This window comes from Rattus norvegicus, chromosome 10 (genome assembly GCF_021556685.1).
Source record: "Rattus norvegicus strain SHRSP/BbbUtx chromosome 10, alternate assembly SHRSP_T2T, whole genome shotgun sequence".
NCBI classification, from domain to species: Eukaryota; Metazoa; Chordata; class Mammalia; order Rodentia; family Muridae; genus Rattus; species Rattus norvegicus.
In genome coordinates this window covers 88,990,001-89,016,178 of record NC_141543.1, presented here as the reverse complement: position 1 = coordinate 89,016,178, position 26,178 = coordinate 88,990,001, and the positions used below count along the sequence as shown (strand labels likewise).

General features: G+C 46.1%; 3 protein-coding genes and 2 non-coding genes across 5 annotated transcripts in view; all 5 read left to right on the top strand.

Annotated features, from left to right (window-relative positions):
- The first annotated feature begins 977 nt into the window (after positions 1 to 977).
- Positions 978 to 4,936, top strand: Rpl23 (ribosomal protein L23). The gene is made up of 5 exons (NM_001007599.2): positions 978 to 1,011; positions 1,455 to 1,538; positions 1,863 to 1,991; positions 4,607 to 4,720; positions 4,810 to 4,936. Exons 1-5 carry the CDS (start codon positions 999 to 1,001, stop codon positions 4,890 to 4,892), a joined length of 423 nt encoding a protein of 140 aa, NP_001007600.1. The 5' UTR covers positions 978 to 998; the 3' UTR covers positions 4,893 to 4,936.
- Positions 1,569 to 1,704, top strand: LOC134478777 (small nucleolar RNA SNORA21). The gene has a single exon (XR_015632478.1). It is a non-coding gene; the product is annotated as a small nucleolar RNA SNORA21 (small nucleolar RNA).
- A 3,862-nt stretch (positions 4,937 to 8,798) lies between the features above and the next one.
- Spmap1 (sperm microtubule associated protein 1) lies at positions 8,799 to 12,329 on the top strand. Its single transcript, NM_001430286.1, has 3 exons — positions 8,799 to 9,033; positions 11,095 to 11,194; positions 12,083 to 12,329. Exons 1-3 carry the CDS (start codon positions 8,824 to 8,826, stop codon positions 12,241 to 12,243), a joined length of 471 nt encoding a protein of 156 aa, NP_001417215.1. The 5' UTR covers positions 8,799 to 8,823; the 3' UTR covers positions 12,244 to 12,329.
- A 1,702-nt stretch (positions 12,330 to 14,031) lies between these two features.
- On the top strand, positions 14,032 to 14,103 carry Trnac-gca (transfer RNA cysteine (anticodon GCA)). Its single transcript has one exon. It is a non-coding gene; the product is annotated as a tRNA-Cys (tRNA).
- A 2,327-nt stretch (positions 14,104 to 16,430) lies between these two features.
- The window catches only part of Cwc25 (CWC25 spliceosome associated protein), a 24,719-nt gene continuing 14,971 nt past the window's right edge, over positions 16,431 to 26,178 (top strand). The window contains 2 exon segments of the mRNA NM_001108295.3: positions 16,431 to 16,561; positions 19,560 to 19,732. Coding sequence (NP_001101765.1) covers positions 16,544 to 16,561; positions 19,560 to 19,732 — 191 coding nt within the window. The 5' untranslated portion in view covers positions 16,431 to 16,543.

Here is a 26,178-nt window from a genome sequence, read left to right as displayed (position 1 = left end):
TTTTTCCTATTTGGTATTTTCAGATAGGGTCTCTACGTGGTTCAGGGTGGGCTTGAACTTGGGATAGCATCTGAATAGGTGAGATGACAAACCGGCACCTCCAGGCACTAATGTTTCTATTCCAATCTGCCTCATCACCTTTCCACATCTTACTGTCCTTTCTTCATAATACTTTGTCCCATTTAACAAACTATATACTGGAACTCTCACAATTGTCCCTATTATTCAGTATCTATTACCAACGTCTACCCTGGCAGACTAAAATCCATAAAGGCAAGAATAATGCTCTATTTTATTCCTTCGTGTAATCTGGACGGAATCTGGCCTAAAGTAGGTATTCAATACACTTTAGAATGAATGTATCAACAGAAGGTAAGAGGTCAGGAAAATAGGGAGAGGTTGAGGTAGTAAAATAAATTAAAACATGCCCATCCTGATTATACTATACATGAACACAAACTATACTATATTTAGGCTTTACGAAACTTTACATATCTTTAAGAAGCAATAGAGTCAATCAATCGTTCACTGATAGCTGTGGGGTAAGCTTGAGAATAATTAATAACAAGAGACCGAGTGGTTGTCTGACCGACTGTGTGAATGTCACAAAGTATTGTTAATCCTCATAACAAGAGAATGCTATGGTACCGAGCACACAGATGGACTCATCTGTAGCGTTCCACTTAAACGTTCGGTAGCCAAATGAAACCATTCTGAGCTTGATCTCGCCCCATCTCTGTCTGTTCTTTGGGAACTCTTACAGAACAATTTATTTTTACTTATGACCCAAAATTACTCGCCCCTACATAACTCAACGGCAGCTTTCACATCCAGAGCAGTCGCAAAGAGGCACAGGGCTTTACGTCATATACCTGCGACCAGGGGAGGGAGGCGGGTCAGAGGAGGTCCGGTCACATGGCTGACTGGGCGTGGCCTCCAGTTCATATCCCAGTGTCCCTTGTACTAACTTCCTTTCTGACTCTTTCCGGACGCTCAAGATGTCGAAGCGAGGTGAGGATTTTGGGTTTGGGGATCCGCTGGCATCCGCCGCGTAGGCCGGTCGGCCCGTTCCTTGGCGACGGCTCCCGGCTGCGGTGATATTTTGTAGTCTCCGGGCCGGAGAAGGAGAAGATGGGGCATCACAGAGGCCCAGGGAGAGCTCCGAAAGGGGAGGGCGGCGGAGTTGGCGTTGAGCGGGTAGGAGCGGAGCGTGGGGCCGAACGGAGACGGTGGGGTTGGCCTGCCTTTGACCGGATTGGACGGTCTTTGCGGTTTCCCGACTTGTATAGATAAAGTTTTGTAAAAGTGCACTCGACCAGTCTCCTTAACCTCCACAGGAGGATGGTAACTTAAGGGACGGTCAGGTTCTGTGACAAGGGGACGGTAGTCGGGGACAGGCTAGTCTCCACCAAAGCTTGTGCAGTGGCCCCCTTACTCTGTTTCTCTCCCTGCAGGACGTGGTGGGTCCTCCGGAGCGAAATTCCGGATTTCCCTGGGTCTTCCGGTAGGAGCTGTGATCAACTGTGCTGACAACACAGGTGAGGCCTGTGGCTGCGTGCTGTCACGGTCCCCTTTTAAAAGCACTCAGTGGGCCTTTTGCTGATGACCCACTGAGCCGTCAAGAAGGGGCAGAGTGAAAACACCGCTTTTGGGTGAAGTGGCAACATGCTGTGTTGTTTAACTTCAATCGGTGTTGTGACAAGATGCTTCTGGGTTTGGGACGCATTTAAGAAAACGCTTGTTTTGGTTGGTTGGTTTGTGATTCTGCCGAGATGAGTTTCTTGGTCTATAGCCCAGGCTGACCCCAGATTGGGAATACTTGCCGTCACATGCAAAATGTATTTTCTTGTTATTTTCTGTAGGAGCCAAAAACCTGTATATCATCTCTGTGAAGGGAATCAAGGGACGGCTGAACAGACTTCCTGCTGCTGGTGTGGGCGACATGGTGATGGCCACAGTTAAGAAAGGCAAACCAGAACTAAGGAAAAAGGGTGAGTAGGCGCCTTATGTATGTAGTGGTGGAAGAGTGAAGTTCTCCAGGTATTAGGAAAAGGGATGTTAACTCCGTGGCTATCAAGACCCCTAGATTACACCGTTGGGAGGCTGTGAGATCAATACTTCTGCTCCTGTTTGAGACGAGACTTGACTTGGGCTTGCAGGCACGCCGCATGCCTGACTGTTGTGGTTTATGGGGCAGCTTGTTTCTCTGTTTAGGGTCTTTTCAGGTCTCTTGACACTCGCCTGCCTAAGTTTTCCCTTCAGTAGTAGACTACCTGGTCTTACCAGAAAAGATCTCCAGTTGGTTGTCTGTTCCTAGCTGTCAGTGCAGATGGCAGTGCTACATGGGTGTGTTTGTATGGGTAACTGTCTGAACCCTGGAAGCAGCACATCATCTGTCACCAGACACTCTGCAGGAAGCTTACTATTGGCTAATTAACTACTCGGGATTGTGCTCCCATCAGATATGTGAATTTAGAAGGACAGGCCTTAGAACCTGTCTCTCCCTTGAGTGGTCTGGCTGTAAAACTCCTTCAGGCAGCATCTCACTGTAAGTGAGGCTGGCCTTTAGCTCAGATCTGCCCACCTCCCAGGTGCTGGGTGCTAGGGGGCACTGTTCTTTGCCAGAGATGTTCTAGCAGACCTTTGATGTGGTGCATACATGGCGTGTGTTGTTTTTCATAGTAACATCTGCTTCCACAGCACCAGTATGCTCTTAGCACTTAGTTAAATCTTTCACTGTTCCCTTTAACACCAGGGTCTTTCAGGGAATGGTGATGTTGTGGCTAAATGTTTCCTAATGTGGTTAGACTGGGATGAGTCTGCCAGGGCCTGTCCTCTTCTCAGAACACTTCCAGGGCCTGGTTGGTGGCCTAGGGAGCAGTCACAGAAGAGCAGAGCATGTCCCCTTACCTTTTATATGATGACAGCTCCATATACTGTTGGATCCAGTAGTGGGAATATCCTCAGTAGAGTCAGGTGGCAGGCTTAGTTGTAGTTTTTTTTCCTGATAGTGTTTTAAAGATTTGATTTATTTATTTATTTTATGTACAGCAGGCCAGAAGAGGGCATCAGATCTCATTACAGATGGTTGTGAGCCATCGTGTGGTTGCTGGGAATTGAACTCATGACCTCTGGAAGAGCAGTCAGTGCTCTTAACCGCTGAGCCATTTCTCCAGCCCCATAGCTGTGCTTTGTTTTTGTTTTTGTTTGTTTTTTTTTTTTTTTGGTTCTTTTTTTTTCGGAGCTGGGGACCGAACCCAGGGCCTTGCGCGCTCTACCACTGAGCTAAATTCCCAGCCTTTTTTTTTTTAATATTTTATTTACTTATTATATATTATGATTACACTGTCGCTATCTTCAGACACACCAGAAGAGGGCATCAGACTCATTTCAGATGGTTGTGAGCCACCATGCAGTTGCTGGGATTTGAACTCAGGACCTTGGGAAGAGCAGTCGGTGCTCTTAACCACTGAGCCATCTCTCCAGCCCGATAGCTGTGTTTAAAGGTAGTCTGTAGTCCTTTAGACAGGTAGCCTAACCAGGCTAGGTGGTACCAGACTTAACTCCAGCTGTTCTGGAGACCTAGGAAGATTATAAGTTCAAGGCTTGCTTGAATAATTTTAAATGGTAGACCATTTGGCCTAGTGTGGAAGGCCTTGGTCAGTCCCTAACAAAGAAAAGCACTTGTGGTGGGTACTAGTGAGACCCCAGCTTCCAGCTCTGCAGAGATGGTTTATATTGTTATATATGTCTTGTCTGACTTTAGTTAGGCCCCACAATGATATAGTCTTGAGTTTTTTTTTCTGTATTAATGGGCCATTGTCATGTGGGGACTCTATAGCACCATTTTAAATGGCTGTACAGTTTTATAGATAGTCCCTGGACAGTTGGCTGCTTAGTTCTAGTCCATTAGAACAACATGGTGGAAAGCTTTTAAATACAAATGCTACTTTTTTCCGGAGGTGACTTAATAATGGACAACTTGGGCAAAGTCAAAATTTAAAGCTTTATAAGTGGAACTGGCTGGTCAGTGGGCACTGTCTATACAGATTGATACACGGCAAGCACTAGTAATGTCTTGCCTTGTGTTTGGCTGGCAAACAAGGTGCTCTCTGTAGAACCTGACACTTGGAAATACAGTTTTATTCGCTGTAATTAATATTTGTAGGTCAGGGCTGGAGAGATGGCTCAGTGGTTAAGAGCACTAACTGCTCTTCCAGAAGTCCTGAGTTCAATTCCCAGCAACCACATGGTGGCTCACAACCATCTGTAATGGGATCTGATGTTCTCTTCTGGTATGTCTGAAGACAGCGACAATGTACATATACATAAAATAAATAATTCTAAAAATGTGTAGGCCAAAGTGTGCATAACCTATTGGGCTGTGGGTGTGAGGGGAGGTATAGCAAGCAAGTGGTGCCTACATTGTGTTTTGGGATTATCATGGGAAAGGAGCTTGTGTGCAGAAACAGCCACTTAAGGGGTATTGGGTGTTTGCATGAATTCTCATTCTTGCTGGCAGGTGATGGGCACCTCATGGTGTGTGAACATTGTGTGGAGAGCGTTTCCTTAGTTAATAAGTGCTGCTCTTTTCTTTGGTCCTTAGTACATCCTGCAGTGGTGATTCGACAACGAAAGTCATATCGAAGAAAAGACGGGGTGTTCCTTTATTTTGAAGATAATGCAGGGGTCATAGTAAACAATAAAGGCGAGATGAAAGGTATGAAGGGTTAGGCCATCACTGTGTGTGTCTGCTGGGTGATTCGGCACAGACAGGGACCCTGTCTGACCTGTCTTCTCTTCATGCAGGTTCTGCTATCACAGGTCCAGTTGCAAAGGAGTGTGCAGACTTGTGGCCCAGGATTGCATCCAATGCAGGAAGCATTGCCTGATTCTCCAGTGTGTTTGTAAAATATATTCATTAAAGTCTTCTCTCTGAGAACTGGTCTTCTTGACACCTTCACCATTCAGCTTTGCAAAGGAAAGCGTCAAAATTTTAGCTCTGGGCATGACCTTGCAAAACTTTTTCACTTTGCAGATTAAATAAGGTTTATCTTTAGGACCTGTCAAGATGGATCAGCTATAAAGATCTTCCGTTAGCTGTTCTTCTAGAGGACAGAAGGTTCATGTCTTGGTGCCCCCACATGGTGCCAATTAAAAACAATGCCCTCTTTCATGTCTCTGCTGGGATCAGCACACATGCTATACAGATAAACATGCAAGGGACAATATGCGTGACCAATAAATTATCTCTGTATTTTGGGTCCCTAAAGTAGAGTGGTGTGTTCATCCTCATGATTGTGTGTGAGGAAAGCATTGGAAATACGGTGACCTGATGTGAGCCTTGGTGACCACTTGAATAGGGAGCGCTGGGTACAGTGCTTGAGGGCAGCTACTTAGGTAATCTGGTCATCTAGACAGAGATCACCTTACCGTCTATGTGGTTGGTTAAGGTGCTTAGCACTTGGCAACCTTTTAACTTGGAGAGTGAAAAAGAGTGCTCACAGAAGAATGTATAGAAAGCAGTCCCCGCATGGTGGTTCGTCTAGTCTGATCATGACTAGTGCACTATTTGCTATATTTAGATGTCTGTCTCTGGCTGGCTTTAAATTTTTTTTAAGATTTATTCATTTATTATATATAAGTACACTGTATATTATAAGTAATTATATATAAGTACACTTCAGATACACCAAAAGAGGGCATCAGATCTCTCTTTTTTTTTTTTTTTTTTTTTTTTCTTTTTTTTAGAGCTGGGGACCGAACCACTGAGCCATCTCTCCAGCCCATGGCTTTAAATTTTTAAGGGATCTACCTGCTTCTGCTGGGTTTATGTGTGTGGGTTCTGGGGTGTGTTTCTGTACCAGTCCATGTGTAGTGAGTGTCCTTGGGCCAGAGGAGGTCAGAGCCTCTATAACGAGCTACAGGTGCCATTTGAGCCCCATGTCCTTGATGAGAGTGGGCAGTATTTGCCTGGTTGCTGGTACGTATAGGTCTATTCCTGGGAAATTTTTTTTTTAATTTTTCAAGACAGCCTTTTTTTTTTCCTTTTTTTTTTCTTTATTAACTAGAGTATTTCTTATTTACATCTTGAATGTTATTCCCTTTCCCGGGCCAACATCCCCCTAGCCCCTCCTCCTCCCCTTCTATGTGGGTATTCCCCTCCCCATCCTTCCCCCATTACCGCCCTCCCCCAAGACAGGCTTTTTCTAACAGTCTTGGCTGTCCTCAGTCTTTAGAGGAGGCTGATCTGTACTTCCCAAGAGCTGGGATAAAGGTGGAATGAACATAAAAGTCCTTAGCTCTCTTGGCTCCAATATAACCAAAAAAAAAAAAGGTCATGCCAAAAGGGCTGCGGCCAACTTCACCGGGTGCATGACCAAGGATAAGGCCAATAAGTTTGTCATTCAGAACATTGTAGAAGCTGCTGCCGTCAGGTTTTATGTCAAGCTGCATTGCTGTGTGAGCTGTGCCATTCATATCAAGGTCAAGAATTGACCTCCTGAAGCCCGGAAGGACTGAACACCCCCATCACAATTCAGACCTGCTTGGGTCTGTACCATGACCTCCACAAAGCCCGTGTAAAGAGGTGATTTCATGAAGGCAGATACCTTGGAAAAATGAAAGGAAGTTATACTTAAAGAAGTCCTTAGCTGTGTTTCCCCCCCTTTTTTAGATATTTTTTTGTGAGTACATTGTCACTTTTTTTTTTTTTTTTTTTTTTTTTGGAGCTGGGGACCCAACCCAGGGCCTTGCGCTTGCTAGGCAAGCACTACCGCTGAGCTAATCCCCAACCCCCAATTGTCACTCTTAAGAAACACCAGAAGGGGGGGCTGGGGATTTAGCTCAGTGGTAGAGCGCTTACCTTGGAAGCGTAAGGCCCTGGGTTCTGTCCCCAGCTCCAAAAAAAAAAAAAAAAAAACACCAGAAGGGGGTGGAGGGATGGCTCAGTGATTAAGAGCACCCGACTGCTCTTCCAGAGGTCATGAGTTCAATTCCCAGCAACCACATGGTGGCTCACAACCATCTGTAAAGAGATCCAATGCCCTCTTCTGGTGTATCAGAAGACAGCTACAGTGTACTTAAATATAATAAATAAATCTTTAAAAAAAAAAAAAAAAAACACCAGAGGAGGGGATTTAGCTCAGTGGTAGAGCACTTGCCTAGCAAGCGCAAGGCCCTGGGTTTGGTCCCCAGCTCCAGGGGAAAAAAAAAAGTGGCTAATAAGGGCTGGAGAGATGGCTCAGTGGTTAAGAGCACCCGACTACTCTTCCAGAGGTCCTGAGTTCAATTCCCAGCAACCACATGGCTCACAACCATCTGTAAAAAGATCTGATGCCCTCTTCTTGTGTGTCTGAAGACAGCTACAGTGTACTTTATAATGAATAAATAAATAAATAAACACCAGAAGGGAGAAAAAAAACCCACCAGAAGAGGATTTAAGATTGCATTGCAGGTGGTCTTGAGCCACCGTGTGGTTGCTGGGAATTGAACTCAGGACCTCTGGAAGGGCAGTCAGTGTTCTTAACCACTAGGCCATCTTCTTTAGCCTTAAGCTAGCCACGTCAGTACATGTTTGAAGCCTTTCTGGACAGGGTAGCCAAGTCAAAGTACTGAGTAAAGAATTTTCCAGGTGTGGTACCTGCTTTTGTAATAGCAACACTGGGAGCTATTCAGAAACTAGAGACTAGCCTAGACTACCCAAAATGGTTTCCAGGAGTGGTATTGGAGGAACAGATGGATTCTGGTTTTGAGTTCTGCAACTAGACTTGGTCAGTTAGGGGCAGGGAAGGGGGCAATCTGAACTATATCAGTCTGACCTCAAATTGTATCCAGACCTTTTAAGATTTATTTATTTCGGGCTGGAGAGATGACTCAGTGGTTAAGAGCACCCGACTGCTCTTCCAGAGGTCACGAGTTCAATTCCCAGCAACCACATGGTGGCTCACAACCATCTGTAAAAGAGTTCTGATGCCCTCTTCTGGTGTATCTGAAGACAGCTACAGTGTACTTATATATAATAAATAAATAAATCTTTAGAAAGATTTATTTATTTCATGTATATGAATACATTGTTCAGATACATTGGAAGAGGGCATTGGATCTCATTACAGATTGTTGTGAGCCAACATGGGATTTGAACTCAGGACCTCTGGAAGAGCAATTAGTGCTCTTAACCACTGAGCCATCTCTCCAGCCCCAGACCCCCTTCTATACCTTTAGCTACTTAAACTGAAATTATGATGGTTCTGAGAAGAGTCTCTGAAATGTGGTCAACTAGCTTTTTGGAGGAAAATGTCAGCCAAGAAATTAAAAAGGCCTGAGGGTAGAGACTGGAGATGTTGGACTCACTGCTTTGCAGAGGAACAGTGTTAAATTACCATTTTTTTTCTTGGTTCGGTTTGGCTTTGTGCATCCCTGGCTTTCCGTTAACTACAGAGATCCTCCTGCCTCTGCCTCTTTAAGGACCTCTGCCATTACCACTGGATCGGTTACCACACAACTCCCACTCGGGCACAGCTGCACTCGCATATACATATGAAATGTTAAAGCCTGTGTGTGTGTTCGTATAAGTGTAAGTAAGCAAAAGACTGCGGATGTAGTCGTTTGTTATAGAGTGCTCTCCTAGTACACACATGCGTAAAGTCTTCCTTGGGTTAAATCCCAGCATCACGATAAGATGGGCGTGGTGGGGACCCTGAAATAACAATAGGGTTTGTGTCTCAGGGAGGTAATTGACAGACGTAACAATGCTCAGTGAAGCCCCCATTTAAAGCTCTCTACCTTAGAAAGCCCTCAGACTCAGAGGCTGCTGCCTTTAGGATGTCTCGATGTTATTATGACAGTCCTCTGCGACTCGAAAAAGCTTTTGTTTTGGATGGGGTAGCTGTGAGCTCAATGGCCCACGCCTATAGCATCTTGAGGCCCAAGCTATGGTCCGCAATTCCGCCTTATAATCCTCAACTGGACCACCACGCTCATAGGTACTTCCGGAGCCACGTGGTCCCGCCCGTTTTGCGGAAAACTGATCAGGTAGGTATGGGAGCATCCCGGAGCACCTGCAACTTCAGGCAGCCAGCCAGCTCGCGGGTTTTGGCCCTGGTAGCCCAGGACTTCAGGTTGCACACACTACTTCTGGGCCTTGTGCTGCAGGGCGCTGGGCACCCTGTGGCTGTTACGGTGAATTAGTGAGAGGGGGAGCAGGATGAGTGAGGAGTGATGGTGCTGAGCTCACGTGGTCCTTTCTACCCAGAACCCCACCCATTTACAGTCTCATTTCTTGTTTCTGCAAGGGGAGGCTAGGGCGTAAATCCTGTCTCTCCGGACAAATAGGTTTCTTTGTCTTTGTGACGTCACAGGGGTCGCTTAGCTGTGATCTCACTGGGAATCTTCAAAACTCGCAGAAACTACCAATGAGCTTTGTCTTGTCCTATGCTGTCACAGTCACAGGGTTAAGGCTGACTTGCACCTGTGAGCCCAAGGGAAGCGATCGCCCCATCTCTGCACACATCCCTCCTCAGCAGTGCTTACTTGCACAGGACCGATCGAGTTCAGGCTGTGCACTGACACTTCGTCATCTCGCAACACTTTTTTTTTTAAATTTTTATTTACTGCTCATTTTCATGTAGTCTCCCTGTATCCCAAGCTGTCCATGAACTCCTAAGCTCAAGTGATCCTCAGTCCAGTGACTGGGAATGGGGTTAAGGATATAGCTTACTGGTACAATACCTGCCTCCCATGTATGAGGTCGGGCACCACCCCCGTAAGAACAAAACTTATGTATGACTGGATAGGCAGGGCTCTGGGCCATATCACCTGCCACGCCTCCACTTTTGCCTTCATATGTGTTGATTTTAGTGATCTGAAGGCAAAAGGGACCTCCCAGGTTGCACTAGGGACAGATCTGGGGCATTTCTGTGGCCCATAATATTGTGTGCCTAAATATGTACAGTGCCTGTGCATAGACACACACAACTTGTGTCCTTGTCGCTTTAGTAACAGGAGCCAGAGATGTCTATGTCTAAGAATGTCAGTATTTGGGTTGGGAATTTAGCTCAGTGGTAGAGCACTTGCCTAGCAAGCACAAGGCCCTGGGTTCGGTCCCCAGCTCCGAAAAAAAGAATAAAAATAAAAAAAAAAGAATGTCAGTATTTTTATTTTTGGGGGGTTTTTGTTCTGGAGCCACAGTCTGGCCATGTAGTCTAAGTCTAGGCGAGTCTAAGGTGAAGCAAGCCTTTTTCTACTGCTGCTTGAACCTTGAGATTAGTGGCTTATGCCACCTAACTTGAATTTCGTTTATTTAATTATTTTCTTTCTTTCTTTTTCTTTCTTGTTTTGGTTTTATGAGACAGGGTTTCTCTGTGCATCTCTGGCGTTCCTGAACTCACTCTGTAGACCAAACTGCCTAGAACTCAGAGATCCGCCTGCTCCTTCCCGAGGGCTGGAATTAAAGGCACGGCACGATCCACCAGCACCTGGCTTTTTTTTTTTTTTTATCATCAAAATTACTGTCTGTGCTGCATATTGTTATTTGAGTAAAGGCGTGAGATTAAGATATTTGAGCTGGGTGAGGTGGTGTATGCACCTGAGAGAGGTGAGGGTGGGAATGGGGAGACGAGTCATCCTCAACCACACAGGTTTAGGTTTAAGATTTCCTCTGAGCTATATGAGTGCCTCATCTTGAGAAAAATAATCAACAATGTATAACAAAACAACCAAATATGTGTCTTTAGCCTTCATTGTGGCAGGCCTTTTATCTAAAGTAAGTCAGTTATCTAAAGTAAGCCACTTAACAAGTAAGCCATGGAAACCTCTTGTCGGCTTCCCAGGTTACTGATGAGGAAGACTGAGGGCAGAGAAGCCACGTAATTGGCCTATGACCACACAGCTTGCTAATGGCAGCACTGGAGTTATGATCCAGACTGTGTAGCAACAGAGCCCTTAACTGCCTCTCCGGATCATTAGCGTATATAATCTGCCTTCCAGTTTCTTCTGGCCCTGAACTCTTCCCCTTCCCCAAAGAAGCCCCAGAAAGTTTGCACCTCACTCCATGGGACATCGGAACCGATGCTCTTTTCTTTCCTTCATTTGCAGGATCATGGTGGTACTGGAAGGGATGGCTGGATAGTGGATTATTTCCACATTTTTGGTCAAGGACAGAGATACCTCAATAGGAGGAACTGGGCAGGAGCAGGCAAGTGCCACCTCCCTGTTCATCCTCCCGTGTTCCCACCGTGGAAGAAGTGTGTATCGCAGAGCTTGGAGAGGCAGGGCTACTGAGAGGCGTGGTTGGGGAGAGAGGGGTGAAGGGCTGTATCCTGCCGTATGTGAGCTATGGCGGTTAGCGTACCTACTATTCACTTCTGAACACCTGCTATGTGTCAGGTACTGCTCAGACTCATTTTACCCCTGAGGTACACAGTTCATCTGCTAGGCATGATTTTAAACTGATTTGCTGGGAAAAGTTGAGATGGAGTTGGGCTTTACCTCTGTACACTCCTTTTTTTTTTTTTTTTTTTTTTTTTGAGCTGAGGACGGAACCCAGGGCCTTGTGCTGAGCTAAATCCCCAACCCCACCTCTGTACACTCTTAAGCCTGGTGATTTGCATGAGCACGTGCGTGCGTGCGTGCGTGCGTAGTGTCCTCCTCTACAGACATTCTGGCTCCCTGACCATGTTTAGTTTAGCAGCCATGGAAAAGGAAAGTTAAGACTTCCTTCTATCCAACTCCACCACTTTTTGGGCACATGATTACCATGAAGTCCATCAAGTAATCAAATCGATCTCATCTATTTTCTTCGGATAGGATAGAGGCAAGACGAAAAATTCTTACATGTCCCGGGAGTCAAGTCCAGATTCAGCACATAAGATACACAGTTCTCTTGTAGACTCACCTGGGGTTTGATTTCTAGGACGTCTCTGTCTCCTGGCCCTCACTGCCCTTAGTTTCTTTCAAGGGGCTCAGGGTCTCCTAGGAGTAAGCATCCCGCTGTGGTCATGGGAGATAAACTGACTCACTGGGTTTAAATGGGGAAAGCAAAAGGCTGCTGCGGGTAGGCTCAGCCTCTCTCCTCTCCCCCAAGGGCATTCGCTCCAGCAGGTGAGTGGGCATGACTACTACAATGCTAATCCGAAGGTGATCACTGCCGGCTTAAACGGTCGATTCGGCTACCGCCGGAACACTCCAGCCCTCCGCCAGCGCACATCGGTGTTTGGAGAGGTCACGCCATTTCCCATTTTTTGAAGACATTGCATCACAGGTCTTGACCTGCATCTTCAAGATAAACTGTCAATGATATTCTATATTTTTAAACATTGCATTTGTGTCTCGAGGTGTGCCCTTTCTTACCTGGGGTGGGAGGAGCGAACGAGTTGGTTTCTGCACCCTCAGCTTCATCTCTAGAGGAGAGAAGATCAAGGAAGCTTCTGTTCCCTTCTAAATTGGATGATGAGAAGGGGCCATACTTGTCCACCACCTCCCCACTTCACCCCCGGCAGGCCAGGGATTAGACCCGTGGTCTAGTGCACGGTTAATCAACATTTTGCCAGTGAGCTCCCTTGTTAGTTAGCAGGACATAGTGCAAGCTTAGCTCTCGTCAAAGCACTTCCCGAAGCACCAGTAGGCTCCCAGGTCAGAAGCTGGCCACTGTTTATATCAAGAACAGGAAGGAAACTGTGTATGACAATTTGAGTTTTATTCCCAGGAACCACAGGGTAGGAGGGTACTGACTACCACAAATTGTCTTCTGACTTCCACATGTATATTCTGTGGCATGTGTATGCCCATCTACATACTCAAACCCAATTAAAATGTAATTTAAAACAAATAAAAGAACATAAACCCGGTTGGGGAGTTAGCTCAGCGGTAGAGCATTTGCCTAGCAAGCTCAAGGCCCAGGGTTCGGTCCCCAGCTCCAAAAAAAAAAAAAAAAAAAAAAAAAAAAAAAAAAAAAAAACCAAATAAGCAAAAATACAGCAGGGGTAGGCAGTGGGGCCCTCTCGGGGCATGGTGATACATACATGTAATCCCTGTACTAAGGAGGTAGACAGACCTCCATAAGTAAGAAGCCCGCCTGAGTTACATAGTGGGTTCCAAGTCATCAAGGACTATAGAAAGACCCTGTATCATGTCTCAAAAAGAATATGATTTCCCTGATGTATAGTCATCCCTTATTTAAAAAAAAAAGAAAAAGACATTTTAAGAGTGTTTGGAAGGGCTGGAGAGTTGACTCAGTGGTTAAGAGCACTGACTGCTCTTCCAGAGGTTCTGAGTTCAATTCTTAGCAAGCACATGGTGGCTCACAACCATCTGTAATGGGATCTGATGCCCTCTTCTGGTGTGTCTGAAGACAGTGACAGTGTACTCACATACATTTTTTTTTTTAAATGGGAGTTTTTGGATCTATAATCCCAGCTAGCTAAGACTGAGGTAGAAGGAGGGCATGTTTGTGTTGTGGCTAGATTGGGCTACATAGGGAGACATTGTCTAGAGAAAAAAAAAAAAAACAAACCAAGGGACATAGGATTATAGCTAGGTGGCGGTGGTAGGAAAGCTTAGCTGGCATGTTTGGGGCCTTGAATTCCATTTTTTTTCTTCTTTTTTTCGGAGCTGGGGACCGAACCCAGCGCTTTGCGCTTGCTAGGCAAGCGCTCTACCACTGAGCTAAATCCCCAACCCCTTGAATTCCACTTTTACTCCAAAACCAAACAAACAAAAAGCCCCAAACAAAAACAAAAATAAAAAAAGTGGTCGCCATCTTCTTCTTTACCCATAGAGGCCAGGGGGACAAGGTGACCCCCCCATGTACGTATTACCCAAATGACAGACAGGACTCCCTGTTCATGATATCTTTTCAGCCAGTTGTCATTCTTCCATGTCCCCATCCTGTTTCTGTGACCAAGGGAAGAGCCAAGCAGACAGTGTGTATAAAGGTGAGGCTTGAGCACACAGAGCCTCAGGACATTGTGTGGGTGGAACCAGTCCATAGTGACTCACCATAAGTGGACAAGGAAGAGCACTATGAGAAGGTGAGGGGGTATAGCTCAGGGGTAGAGCATTTGACTGCAGATCAAGAGGTCCCCGGTTCAAATCCGGGTGCCCCCTTCCTTTTGTTTTGTTTTGTTTTGTTTTGTTTGTTTGTTTCCATATGTGGGAGTAAAACCCAGCATCAGTAGAGAGGACAAAGACAAGGACGGATAAATCAAAGCCACCATACGCCTCCACTTGAGCTTCAGTTACCATAAAGTCCCTGGGCTGCGGCTATAGCTCAGTGGTAGAGCAATAATCTAGCACATGGGGGGCCCTGGTTTAATACTGGACTCTGGAAAGAAAGGAAGACTATAGTTCTTCCTCCTCCATTTTCTTATTTTTTATTGAGAGACAGAGTCTCACTGTGTAAGCCCTAGCTGTCTTGAAATTTGCTATTTAGGCCAGATTGGTCTCAAACTTATAAAGATCCAACTGTCTTTTAAGTGTTGAGATTACAATCGCGCAACACCATTAATAATAATGTGTGGGATGTGTGTGGGTACCCAGGGAGGTCAGAAGAGGGCGCTGGATCCCCTGAAACTGGAGTTACAGAAAGTTGTGAGCTGGTTGAGTTGTCCCTCCAGTCTTTTTTTAGGTATTTCTAAAAAGAAGCCTTAATTCCCACCCCCACCCCCCAAACATGTAGCTAGCTTTTAAAAATCTTTGAGATAGGGTATTATGATATGGAGTTGGCTGGCCTTAAACTCATAGAGATCGGCTTGCCTCAGGCTCCAGAGTCCAGGGATTAAAGCCGTGTAAAAGTACACCCAACCGGGCTGGAGAGATGGCTCAGCGGGTAAGAGCACTGACTGCTCTTCCTGAGGTCCTGAGTTCAAATCCCAGCAATCACATGATGGCTGAGACCCATCTGTAATGAGATCCGATGCCCTCTTCTGGTGTGTCTGAAGACAGCTACAGTGTACTTATATATAATAAATAAATCTTAAAAAAAAGAAGTACACCCAACTAAATCCTCTTATCATCCACATCCAGCTAGTTCAATTAAAAAAATAATTTTAGTGGTTGGGGATTTAGCTCAGTGGTAGAGCGCTTGCTTAGCAAGCCCAAGGCCTTGGGTTCGGTCCCCAGCTCCGAAAAAAAGAAAAGAAAAAAAAATAATTTTATGTGTATGGGGGCTTTGCAATGTATGTTGTCCATCATTTGTGTGGCTGGTGGTCAGAGAGGTCAAAAGAGGGTGTGTGACTCACTAGAACTGGAATCAAAGGTGATGAGCCACTATGTGGGTACTAGAAATCAAATCAGAGTCTTCGATGCTCTTAAAGGCGGAGCCATCCCTCCAGTTCTTTTATTCTAACAATTCAAAAATAAAAACAAGCTGGCCATAGTGCAGCAAGTCTTTAATTCCAGCATTCTGGAGACAGAAGCAGGTCTTTCTGATCTTTCTGAGTTCGAGGCCAGCCTGATCTACATTGTTCCCAGATAGCCAGGGTTTTACATAGACACTGTCTATGAAACAAACAAAAAAATAAATAAATAAAATAAAAAAAAATAAAAACAGGGGTTTTCAGACCAGAATGACCTCAAACGTTGTGTCAACGCTGTCATATACATGTAAATATATATACGATATGAGTACACTGTAGCTGTCTTCAGAAAGAACGTCAGAAGAGGGAATCAGATCCCATGACAGATGATTGAGAGCCACCATGCAGTTGCTGGGAATTGAACTCAGGACCTCTGAAAGAGCAGTCAGTGCTCTTAACCGCTGAGCCATCTCTCCAGCCCCAATGGTGTCTTTTTTACTCCTGATCTTCCCGTTTCCGTCTACCAAGCATGGAGGTGATTGGGGGTGTGCCAGGATATCTGGCTTTTGGGATTTTGTTTGATGATATATATATATATATATATATATATATATATATATATATTTATTTATTTATTTTTGTGTTCTTTTTTTTTTTTCGGAGCTGGGGACCGAACCCAGGGCCTTGCGCTTCCTAGGTAAGCGCTCTACCACTGAGCTAAATCCCCAACCCCTGATGATATATATTTCTATAAAACATGCCGGGAATGAGGGAGCTGGCCGAAAGTCCAGTTTTGAAAGCTGGATTGGAAATCCTGGTGTAGCAGTGTGCTGGGAAGGTGGCCTAAGTTGGCAGATACTGACGTCTTACAGAGTCAGTTTCTTCTACAGCAGAGCCCTGATGGGTTACCAAGGCAATAGAATCCGGTCTGTGGCTTTTCAACAGTTGGGGCTAGATGCTTTCGTGAGTCAATCAAAATGAGACTACCAAAGCCCCGAGGGCGGTTTGAAAGTACTTGCGACTCTAGGTTGACGTAGACTTAGGGCTCTTACCAAACGTCATCGAGCCGAGACGCTGACGCAGTTATATGACACAACCCCGGAAGTGCGATCTAGAGCGGGCGGGGAAAAGGGCAGCTGGTTCCTTTAGGGATTAAGTCCCGTGAGGCGGTCTCAACTGTTTCACTAGGTTTCCTCTCGACCTTCGCTGACTCTTTCAGGTCCACAGACTGAAGAATCGTCTCCACCACCATGGGAGGCGGAGACCTGGTAAGTGCCGAGGCCTGAGCAGGGACGACTGAGTCCCGAGACCCACTGGTGCCGGGGACCGAAACTGGCAGGGGTGGGGTGGAAGTCGGGGATAGCAGTGGGTAACCCTGGTTATGAAGTCTTGTTTTCAGCACAAGGGAGTGATAAACATGGAGAGGGAGCGGATGGTGAAGATCACAGAGGGACTCGGGAAGACGTGCGGCGAGTGATGTCTGCTGGTGTCTGGATTTGCTGATTGGGGGTTCTCCCAGGCTGGGAAGTCTGAGGTCAGGGATGGGGACAGTTGGACTCATGGTATGGAAGGAGGTAGATCTTGGGCACGTAAACTTTATATTGTGTGTGTGTTATCTTCGGACCTAGCTCTCCACCCCTTCTTTTTTAGTTGGGAGTTCACAGTTATATTCTGGACCTGGACTGACTGTCAAGGGGGGGGGGGGGGCTCCAGTCATCTCCGATTCTGAGCAGTTCCATTTAGATGAATCCATTTTAAATCTTTTCCGTCTTTGTTTTATTCCTCACATCAGTGTTTTGCTTTGATGTATAGTGACGAGGCAGCTTTCTTATGTATTGGTAACACTTTTTTAGGTTAAGTGGCAATTGCTCTTAAGTCCTGTAGTTGGTTTGTGGGGAACTAATGCCTTAAAGAAGGCAGACGTATTCATGAAGCATAGAGCTAGATTAAGACACTATTGATCTTCTCAAAGTGATGCTAATTGAATCAATAAGTACATCAGTTTAGGTGTCTATCCATTACGCTGTTTGCCAGGTGTCCTTAATTTGATCCAGTGCCGGGACTCCATCAATGTTAGTCAAGTATGTTCTTCATGTAACTGTTTATTATGGAAAGTGCATTAGTTTACTTCTGTAATAAAACCAAGATCAGAAGCAACTTTTGGAGGAGAAGGCTTATTACATCTTATAGGTTCGAGCCCATCATTAAGGGAGCTCAAGTTGTAACCCAGAGGCAGGAACTGAAGCAGAAACCATGGAGCGATGCTGCTTACTGCCTTGTTTCTCTTGCCTTGCTCAGCTACCTTTTTGACGTGGGTGGGCCTACCTACCCAGGGATGGCACCACCCACAGTGGGCTGGGCCTCCCTCTCTCAGTTCGTAAGCAAGAACATAGCTCACAGACATTCCCAGAATCTGATGGAGCCAATGCCTCCATTGAAGTTGACGACCAAGACAAGCCATCCCTGCCAGGAAAGCTCTCATCTTGATAATTTGTCGCGTGCGTGGTGGTGGAGCTGTGCTGTGACTTGTATATTCAGCAGCATCCAGCCACAGGACGCTGGTCATTCTCACTCAGTGGTGACATCTGTGCATTTCTCCAGACACTGGCCATTCGTGCCCTGGGATGGAAAGGAAAACCTATGTAGGACAAAGTAAGGGCACGTGTGTCCGTGGTGGTGGAGGTGGTGGTGGTGGAGGTGGAGGTGGTGAAGGCAGTCCTGATCCATGGAAAGAATGTAGGAAGAAAGGAAGGATAGAACAACCAGATAAAGGGGGAGGCAGTAGAGAAGGGAAGCAAATTCCATGCCTTTAGCTCCAGTGCCTGGGAGGTGGAGTCAGTAAGGTCCCAAGTTTGAAGGTAACCTGAGCTACCTAGCAAGGCTGTGGCCTGTGTGTGTGTATACATACAACACACACCTGTGTTTTTGCCCACTCTGTGCTTTGCATCTGTAAGGCACCTTGTGTATTTTTATCTCATTTAGTCTTCTTAACTGCTCTCCCATTTTGCACCTCTCTGTTGGTGGCGGAGTCTGGTATTTATACCTCTCTCGCCCATCCTTCACGTGATAGCCAGTCATGCCTCCTGCCTGCACAGTGTCAGTTCCTGCTTCCTGCCACCAGCAGGGTGGAGTGCAGTCTCTTCCCGTGCCTCTAAAGGATTTGATCTGCTCCCTTCTCAGCTGGCTTTATCTTACACCCCCTTCTCCACAGCTTGCCCTCCACCTCCGGCCACCGGGAGTTATTCACTCTGTGCTGTTCTCACCATTGGGACAGTGGCTGCGAGTGCTTCCCACATGGCCAACTGTATTCCAGTGCCTTTAGATGCTACCTCCTCTTGGTAACTTCCTAGGATTACAGCATGAAGCAAAGCAGAGAGGGGAAAGAGGAGAAACATTCAGTAAGGGTGAAGGGGGAGAAACAAGGGGAAGTTCCTGGGAAGGAAAGTTGAAAGAGGGCTAGGAATGTGGCAAGCCTGCAAGTTAGGCAGAGCACAGTTGAGTGGACACAATGAAAAGATGTTTGCAGAACACTGAATGCTCTGTCCCAGTGAATTGTGTTGCCTTTCAAAGTAAGATAGATTTCGCTTTGCCCTTACCCCCTGCCTTGCTTTTATCAGCTCCCACTTTAGGCATGGCTAGTGGAGTCTGTTTGAAACTGTTTGAAGGAAACTCAGAAATGACCTGTTCCGTCTTCAGACTGTAACGACAGATATTCCCCACAACCTCATGCCTGCCAGTCAAGAACTCCTGAGCTACACTCTCCACCCTGCCCTCTTGCCTTTACATGAATGCATGTGGTGATTATGGGAAGGGTGAGCGAGGCCAGCTGTGGTGGTTAGCTTTAACTGTCTATGTAGCATCTAGAATCGTCTGAAAAGAGAATCTGAACGAGAGATTGTCTCCATTAGAGATTGTCTCCATTGAGTTGGCTTGTGGTTATTTGTCTTGGGGATTGTCTTAAGTAATCAATGTGAGGAGACCCCGCCCACTGTGGGCAGCGCCATTCCCTAGGTAAGGATCCTGAACTGTATAAAAGTGAAGTGAGCCAGCCTGAGCCCATGAGCATGCGTGCATTTCTGTGTCCATGCTTCTGACTGGATGCAATGTGGCTGGCTCACAATGATGGTCTGTAACCTGGGGTTAAGAGGTGAAATAAATCCTTCTGCGCTACAGCCACAGACGTGAAATTAGACCACAGGGTTTGTTAGACTCATTACCTTCCACTACACTCCCTGAGTTCTTTCCTCCCTCCTGTCGTTCACACAGAACCTGAAGAAGAGCTGGCACCCGCAGACCCTTCGCAATGTGGAGAAAGTGTGGAAGGCAGAGCAGAAACATGAAGCGGAGAGGAAAAAGATTGAGGAGTTGCAGCGAGAGCTTCGAGAGGAGCGAGCTCGGGAGGAGATGCAGCGCTACGCTGAGGATGTCGGGGCTGTCAAGTAAGTGGGGAGCTGGCAGTGCTGGGGGTGCGGGCCTGGTCCCGGTGCTGCGTAATAGTTAAAGGGCTCAGCACATGGATTTTGGAGCCTGACCAACTTGATTCTAAGATTCGCTTTACGTGTCCTGAGTTGCATCCCAGGGAGAAGGTTGGGAGCCCCGACATCTCAATAGGACCCAGGAAGCCATAGTACCGAGGCTGTTAGGGTTGTTGAGGACCAGATGGGATAGATGTGATAATTCATAACCAGCCTAGTGTAGGCCATGCTCCCGTGAGACAGTTGACAACCACGACTGTGGCAGAGAGTCATTGTCGTTAGCTGCCTGAGGCCTCTGTGAATGTGTTGCCAGCTCATCTTGGGGGCAGTGGGTGAGCGTGAGTAAGCAGATAGGGCGTCTGTCAATCAAATCCTGTTGAAGCTGTGACGGTCTTGCTGAATTTTGCCTTTGGTCAGTTTTCTTGTAAACTAAGGGCAGCAACTGGAGATAATTACCTTGCTCCTCTCATGAAGTATAAAGCATGAAATGCATTCTGCAGTGCACTCTGGAATCAGGGCAGCATAGAAACTGCAGACAGGTTGTATTAGAGCCGTCTCTGCCGCTCCCCTTGTTCACGGTTCATGAGCAAACCTTCAGGGTGAGATGTGGCCACACTCCCTGGGGGAACGTGTGGCTTCCGTTGATTTCATAGAAGAGGGATTTATTCCATCCACAGTTGTGTGTGAGAAACTCGGTGTCAGTGCATGGACATGTCATCTTGGCATAACCCTAGGGAGAAAACCGCATTCTTTTAAGAACTGGATTGGACAGGTTCTGATGTTTTACAGCGAATGAGGTTTTATAGAACTTTTAAATGAAATACCACGTATTTAGGGAATGGTGATGGTAACTGTTCATGGTGAAACTTGACTAAATCCAGTATCACCTGGAAGATGGGCCTCTGGGCACATGTGTGAGGGATTATCTCATTCTGTTAGTGGGAGGATCCGTCTTGACTGTGGGCAGGAGTCTTGTCTATGCTGGAGATCCCAGACTGTGTAAGACTCGGCAAGCTGAGTGCTTACTGGGATGCAGTGTGACCGCTGCTTCAGTTCCTGTCACCTTGGTCCATCTCGACAGACTATACCTGGAACCGTGAGACAGAATAAACCCTCACTCCCTTGAGTTGTGTTTGTCAGGGTATTTTTTTCATAACCTCAAAAAGAAACTAAGGCTGACATTAATACAAAAATGAACAAGAACACGAATTACTTGTTTTTTTAAATACTTATTTCCTTATTTTTGGGCTGGTGTTCATTGGTTCATTGGTTAAGAGGACAGAGTGCAGGTTTGATTCCCAACATACACTGCTGCTCAGAACTCCAGTTTCAGAACGTCTGACACCCTCTTCTGGCCTTTGAGGGTACTGCACACATGTAGTGCACATATATGTAGACAAAATACATAAAATAAAAACAGCTTTTAAAAAGTGCAAACAGGGGGTTGGGGATTTAGCTCAGTGGTAGAGCGCTTGCCTAGGAAGCGCAAGGCCCTGGGTTCAGTCCCCAGCTCCGAAAAAATAAAAACCAAAAAAAAAAAAAAAAAAAGTGCAGACAGCGTCTCATGTCATAGCCCAGACTGGTCTCCTTCTGCTTCAACCTCCTAAGTGTTGGGATTTCAAGTTTTCTGTCTCCATGATCTTTTTTTTTTTTTTTTTTTTTTTTTTAAAGTTTGAGGACAATTTGTTAAGAGTTTAAAACCAAGGGGTTAGGGATTTGGCTCAGTGGTAGAGCGCTTGCCTAGCAAGCGCAAGGCCCTGGGTTCGGTCCCCAGCTCCGAAAAAAAGAATAGAAAAAAAAAAAAAAACAAAAAAAAACAAGCCAGATGAACTATACATCTCCTGGAGGAGGAGAATGGAGAAAAGAAGGGGGCAAAAGCCATGGTGTTTGGGATAAGCTGACAGGGAGGTGAGCTTCGTGGCTGTACACATCCACAAGGTGGGGAGGGGATCATTAGAAAAAAGGTAAGGTAGTCCAAAGAGCTAGAGAAAGCACTTAGCCCTGGTTGGCATCCAAAATAATAGACAGACAAGAGAGGAAAAATAATATTCAGGACTCAGAAAGGGAGGCTAGCCCTGCAGTATCTGATGACCATTGTTAGGGACCCCAGCTTTTGCAGATGATCTGCTCGTCCATTCATCTGGTTTGAATGCTCTGACTTTATCTAATTGAACCCCGTTGGATTTAATGATTCATTCTACTCTTGTGGTTCAGGTCATCTTTTAAGATTCATTTAGTTATGAATATGAGTTGCTCTGTCTGCATGTACACCTGCACCGCAGAAGAGGGCATCTGATCCCATTACAGATGGTTGTGAGCCACCATGTGGTTGCTGGGAATTGAACTCAGGTCCTCTGGAAGAGCAGTCAGTGCTCTTAACCACTGAGCCATCTCTCCAGCCCAGGTTCATATGATTTTTTCTGTGTTTGAAGTGCATTGTTCATAGAACAAAGAAGACCTCTCATATACATGATGTTATAAATCTCCAAATCCCTTTCTGGAACTGGGGATTAAACCCAAGGCCTCAAGCATGCTAGGCGAGCGACTCTACCACAGAGCAGTAGAGTATCCTCATAGTATTTGTTCATAGTCTTACATGACTGCAGTTCCTAGACAGTGATGCTTGATTCTTACTTTAAATAAAGAAAGGCAACCCCCATCTCACTTAGTTCCTGTAAGCAGAAGGGACTTCAAGAGACAAGGGAATCTGTGGTGGGGTTTCTCTGGCCTTTTCTGTAATCCCCACCCCCAGAGCTGAGGACTGAACTCAGGATCATGTTCTTGCTAGACAAGCACTGTTATCCCTGAGCTAAATCCCCAAATCTGTGCATGTGGGTGTGCGTTCATTGTCACTGGTGTGGAAGTCCAGGGCAGCTTTCTAGAGTTGTGTCTCTCATTCCTCCATGTGATTTCCAGAGATTGAACTTAGGTTGTCAGGCTTGGTGGCAGACACTTTTATCCACAGAACTATCTTTCTGGCCCAGTTTGTTTCTTCTTTTTTAAAATTCTTTTTCTTTTTTTTTTAAGATTTATTTATTTCATGTATGAGTACACTGTAGTTGTCTTCAGACACACCAGAAGAGGGCATCAGATCCCATTACAGATGGTTGTGAGCCACCATCTGGTTGCTGGGAATTGAACTCAGGACCTCTGGAGGAGCAGTCAGTGCTCTTAACTGTTGAGCCATCTCTCCAGCCCCTAATATGCAGTCTTAATTGAGAATCTATTCTATATACCTTCATGTTAGCAAAACCAAAATGTAGAGGATCATTACTCTGGTTTTATATGCTTTTCCTTCAAATAGTTTCTCATTTGAAGCCTCAGGGAAACAGGGAAAGGCAGTGGTTGATGGCTGTGTTTTAGAGATGCAGGTACAGAAGCAGCCTACCCAGAATCCCCCAGTTCTGGCTAATGGTGACCCAGAAGCCAAGTTCTGTGATGTGTCTCTAGAGCTCATGGGTGTCCTGGGCTCCCCGCCCACTCTACTGTTTATTAAGCTCAGAGCCCTATCCATGTTGGGCGAGTACTCTACCATTCAGATATATTTTAGGCCAGAGTGAGTTTCGACTCATGAGTGTGAGAGCCCTCATGGGGGCTGGCTACATGGTAGGACCGATGATATTTCTAAAGCAAAGAGTGTGCCTTCCTCTCTCAGTTCATTTTTTGTTTGTACAGATTTGATCCAGTATCATTTCCCCTGCAGCGTTCTAATCCTGTGCTTGCAGGCTGCTGGCTCTCCTGCCAGTTCCTTCACTCTCCGCCCCCTTCAGTTAGTGGTGGGATTCTCTCTCATCTGAGTTGCGCATGGCCCCTTTCTTTTTCACTTTCAGCTGTCTGGCACCAGCATTCCTCGTCATGCTAACTGGTCTTCAGTTTATCCCTGCAAACTCATTACCTCTGTGCATGCAACTGCAGACCAGGCAGTTCTGCCTTGGGTCTCTGAGTGTTGCTAGTCCCTTCACACACCTCATGATTTGTCTACCTTTGGGTCTCACCCAATAGCCACTGAGCAACCCTTTTACATCTTTCTGGCTTTGCTCATCTCTCTGGTACAGGAGATGTGATGAGAAACTGCTTACATGTAAATAAGTGTAACTTATTTATTGACCACAGTAGCAGGTGCACAGGTGGCGTGACCAACCTTCTGAGACATTAGGGGTGTGGCCAGCCTTCTGAGACATTAGGGGTGTGGCCACCTTCTGAGACATTAGGGGTGTGGCCACCTTCTGAGACATTAGGGGTGTGGCCACCTTCTGAGACATTAGGGGTGTGGCCAGCCTTCTGAGACATTAGGGGTGTGGCCAGCCTTCTCAGACATTAGGGGTGTGGCAAGCCTTCTCAGACATGTTAGGGTGTGTGGCCAGTCTTCTCAGACATGTTAGGGTGTGTGGCCAGTCTTCTCAGACATGTTAGGGGCATGGTCAGTCTTCTCAGACATGTTAGGGTGTGTGGCCAGTCTTCTCAGACATGTTAGGGGCATGGTCAGTCTTCTCAGACATGTTAGGGGCATGGTCAGTCTTCTCAGACATGTTAAGGTGTGTGGCCAGTCTTCTCAGACATGTTAAGGTGTGTGGCCAGTCTTCTCAGCTATGTTAGGGATGTGGCCAGTCTTCTCAGACATGTTCTTTATTTAGGTCTGTTGTTTTTTCTTTAGTGAGATGTGCTTTTAAAATCCTCTCCCCCAGATCTGTGCTGTGGCAAATGTCAGACCTCAGGAGGCAGAGCACAGAACCCTGTAAACACAGGAATCAGGGCAAGCCTGGACGGCATAGCAAGACGAGAGAACCAGGTGTGCTGGCACTTGCCTTCAACCCTAGCACTCAGGAGGCAAAGGCAGGAGGATGTCTATGGGTTAGAGACTGGCATGGTCTACATAGCAAGTTCCAAGACAGCCAAGGCCCTTGTCTCAAAACCAGAACCAACAACCAACCAACCAATAGAAACAAACTGGGGTGCCCAGGCAAGAGTACCTCAAGTTTGAGGGTAGCCTAGATAACAATGAAACCCTTTAAAAACAAAGCAAACATCACAGCAGTAACAAGGGCTGCAGCGAAGTCTCAGTGGTTAAAAGCACTTGTTGCTCTCGCAGAGACCCCAGGTTCAGTTCCCAGCACCAACATGGTTGCTCACAATCACCTGTAACTCCATGTCGAAAAGTTCCCATGCCCTCTTCTGGCCTCCTCGAGTACCCCGTGCACATTGTGCATATACATGCATATTCATTAGTTGGGTTTTAAGTTTAATTTAATTAGTTTAAGAACAGGTAGTGCTCTTGCAGAGGACCTGAGTTCCATTCCCAGCCCCCATGTGAGACGGCTCTCCACTGCCTGTCTTAGTTCTGACCTCCACAGGTATCAGGGATCTATGTGGTGCACACATACACAGTAGTCACTCACACATACTCATTTAAAAAAAAGTTCTTGTCACAAACAAATCCACTTGGCACGATTGCACACACATGCTATCTCCATACTTGGGAGGAAGAGGCAGAAGGGTTAAGAGTTCAAACCCAACCTTGACTACTTGCCAGATGACCCTGGAAGGAGAGACTGATTCCTGAAAGTTGTCCTCTCTGACCTTCACATGCAAACTGTGACGTATATGCCCCTCCCTGTTACACACACACTAATAGTAAATAAAAATTTTAAAGCAAATGAAAACCCAGGAGCTTACTCATGTGAGTGCTTACCTAGCATGCCCAAAGCTCTGTTTGCTCCCCAGTGCAGCGTGGACTGGGTGTACTGGCATAGGACTATAATCTCAGCATTTGGGGAGGTAGAAATGTGTGGATAAGAAGTTGATTATTGGGTTGGAGAGATAGCTCAGGGGTTAAGAGCACTGACTGCTCTTCCAGAGGTCCTGAGTTCAATTCCCAGCAACCACATGGTGGCTCACAACCATCTGTAGTGGGGTCCAATGTCCTCTTCTGGTGTGTCTGAAGACAGCAACCGTGTACTCATATACATAAAATAAATAAATCTTCAAAAAACAGTTCTTCATCCTCAGCTGGCCTGGAACACAGGAGGCAGACTCCCCCTCAGTCTGTGGTTTACTTGCATGAGAGAATTAGGAAAGCCTGTGATTACCCGGCACCCAGTATAAAGCCCACCCTCCCTCATAGTCTTCACAGCCCGCCTGCCAGAAGTGTGATCTTCTGTCTTGACTCCAGCAGCGTGGTAACCCCTTAAGCTATTTGCAGTTTGACCTAGCAGCCACAATCAATTCTTAATTACGAACTATGCTTTCCCAAACAGATTCTTTTAATAGCCAAAAAAGTACAAATGGTCATGGTTGTATTGCTTTAAATTATTTTCATTAAAAATGCCCAGGGAGTCCAGTGTCTTCTTTTGACCTCTGAGGTGCACACACTCATACAGTAAGTGCACAGGCATGCATGCAAGGGAAACACT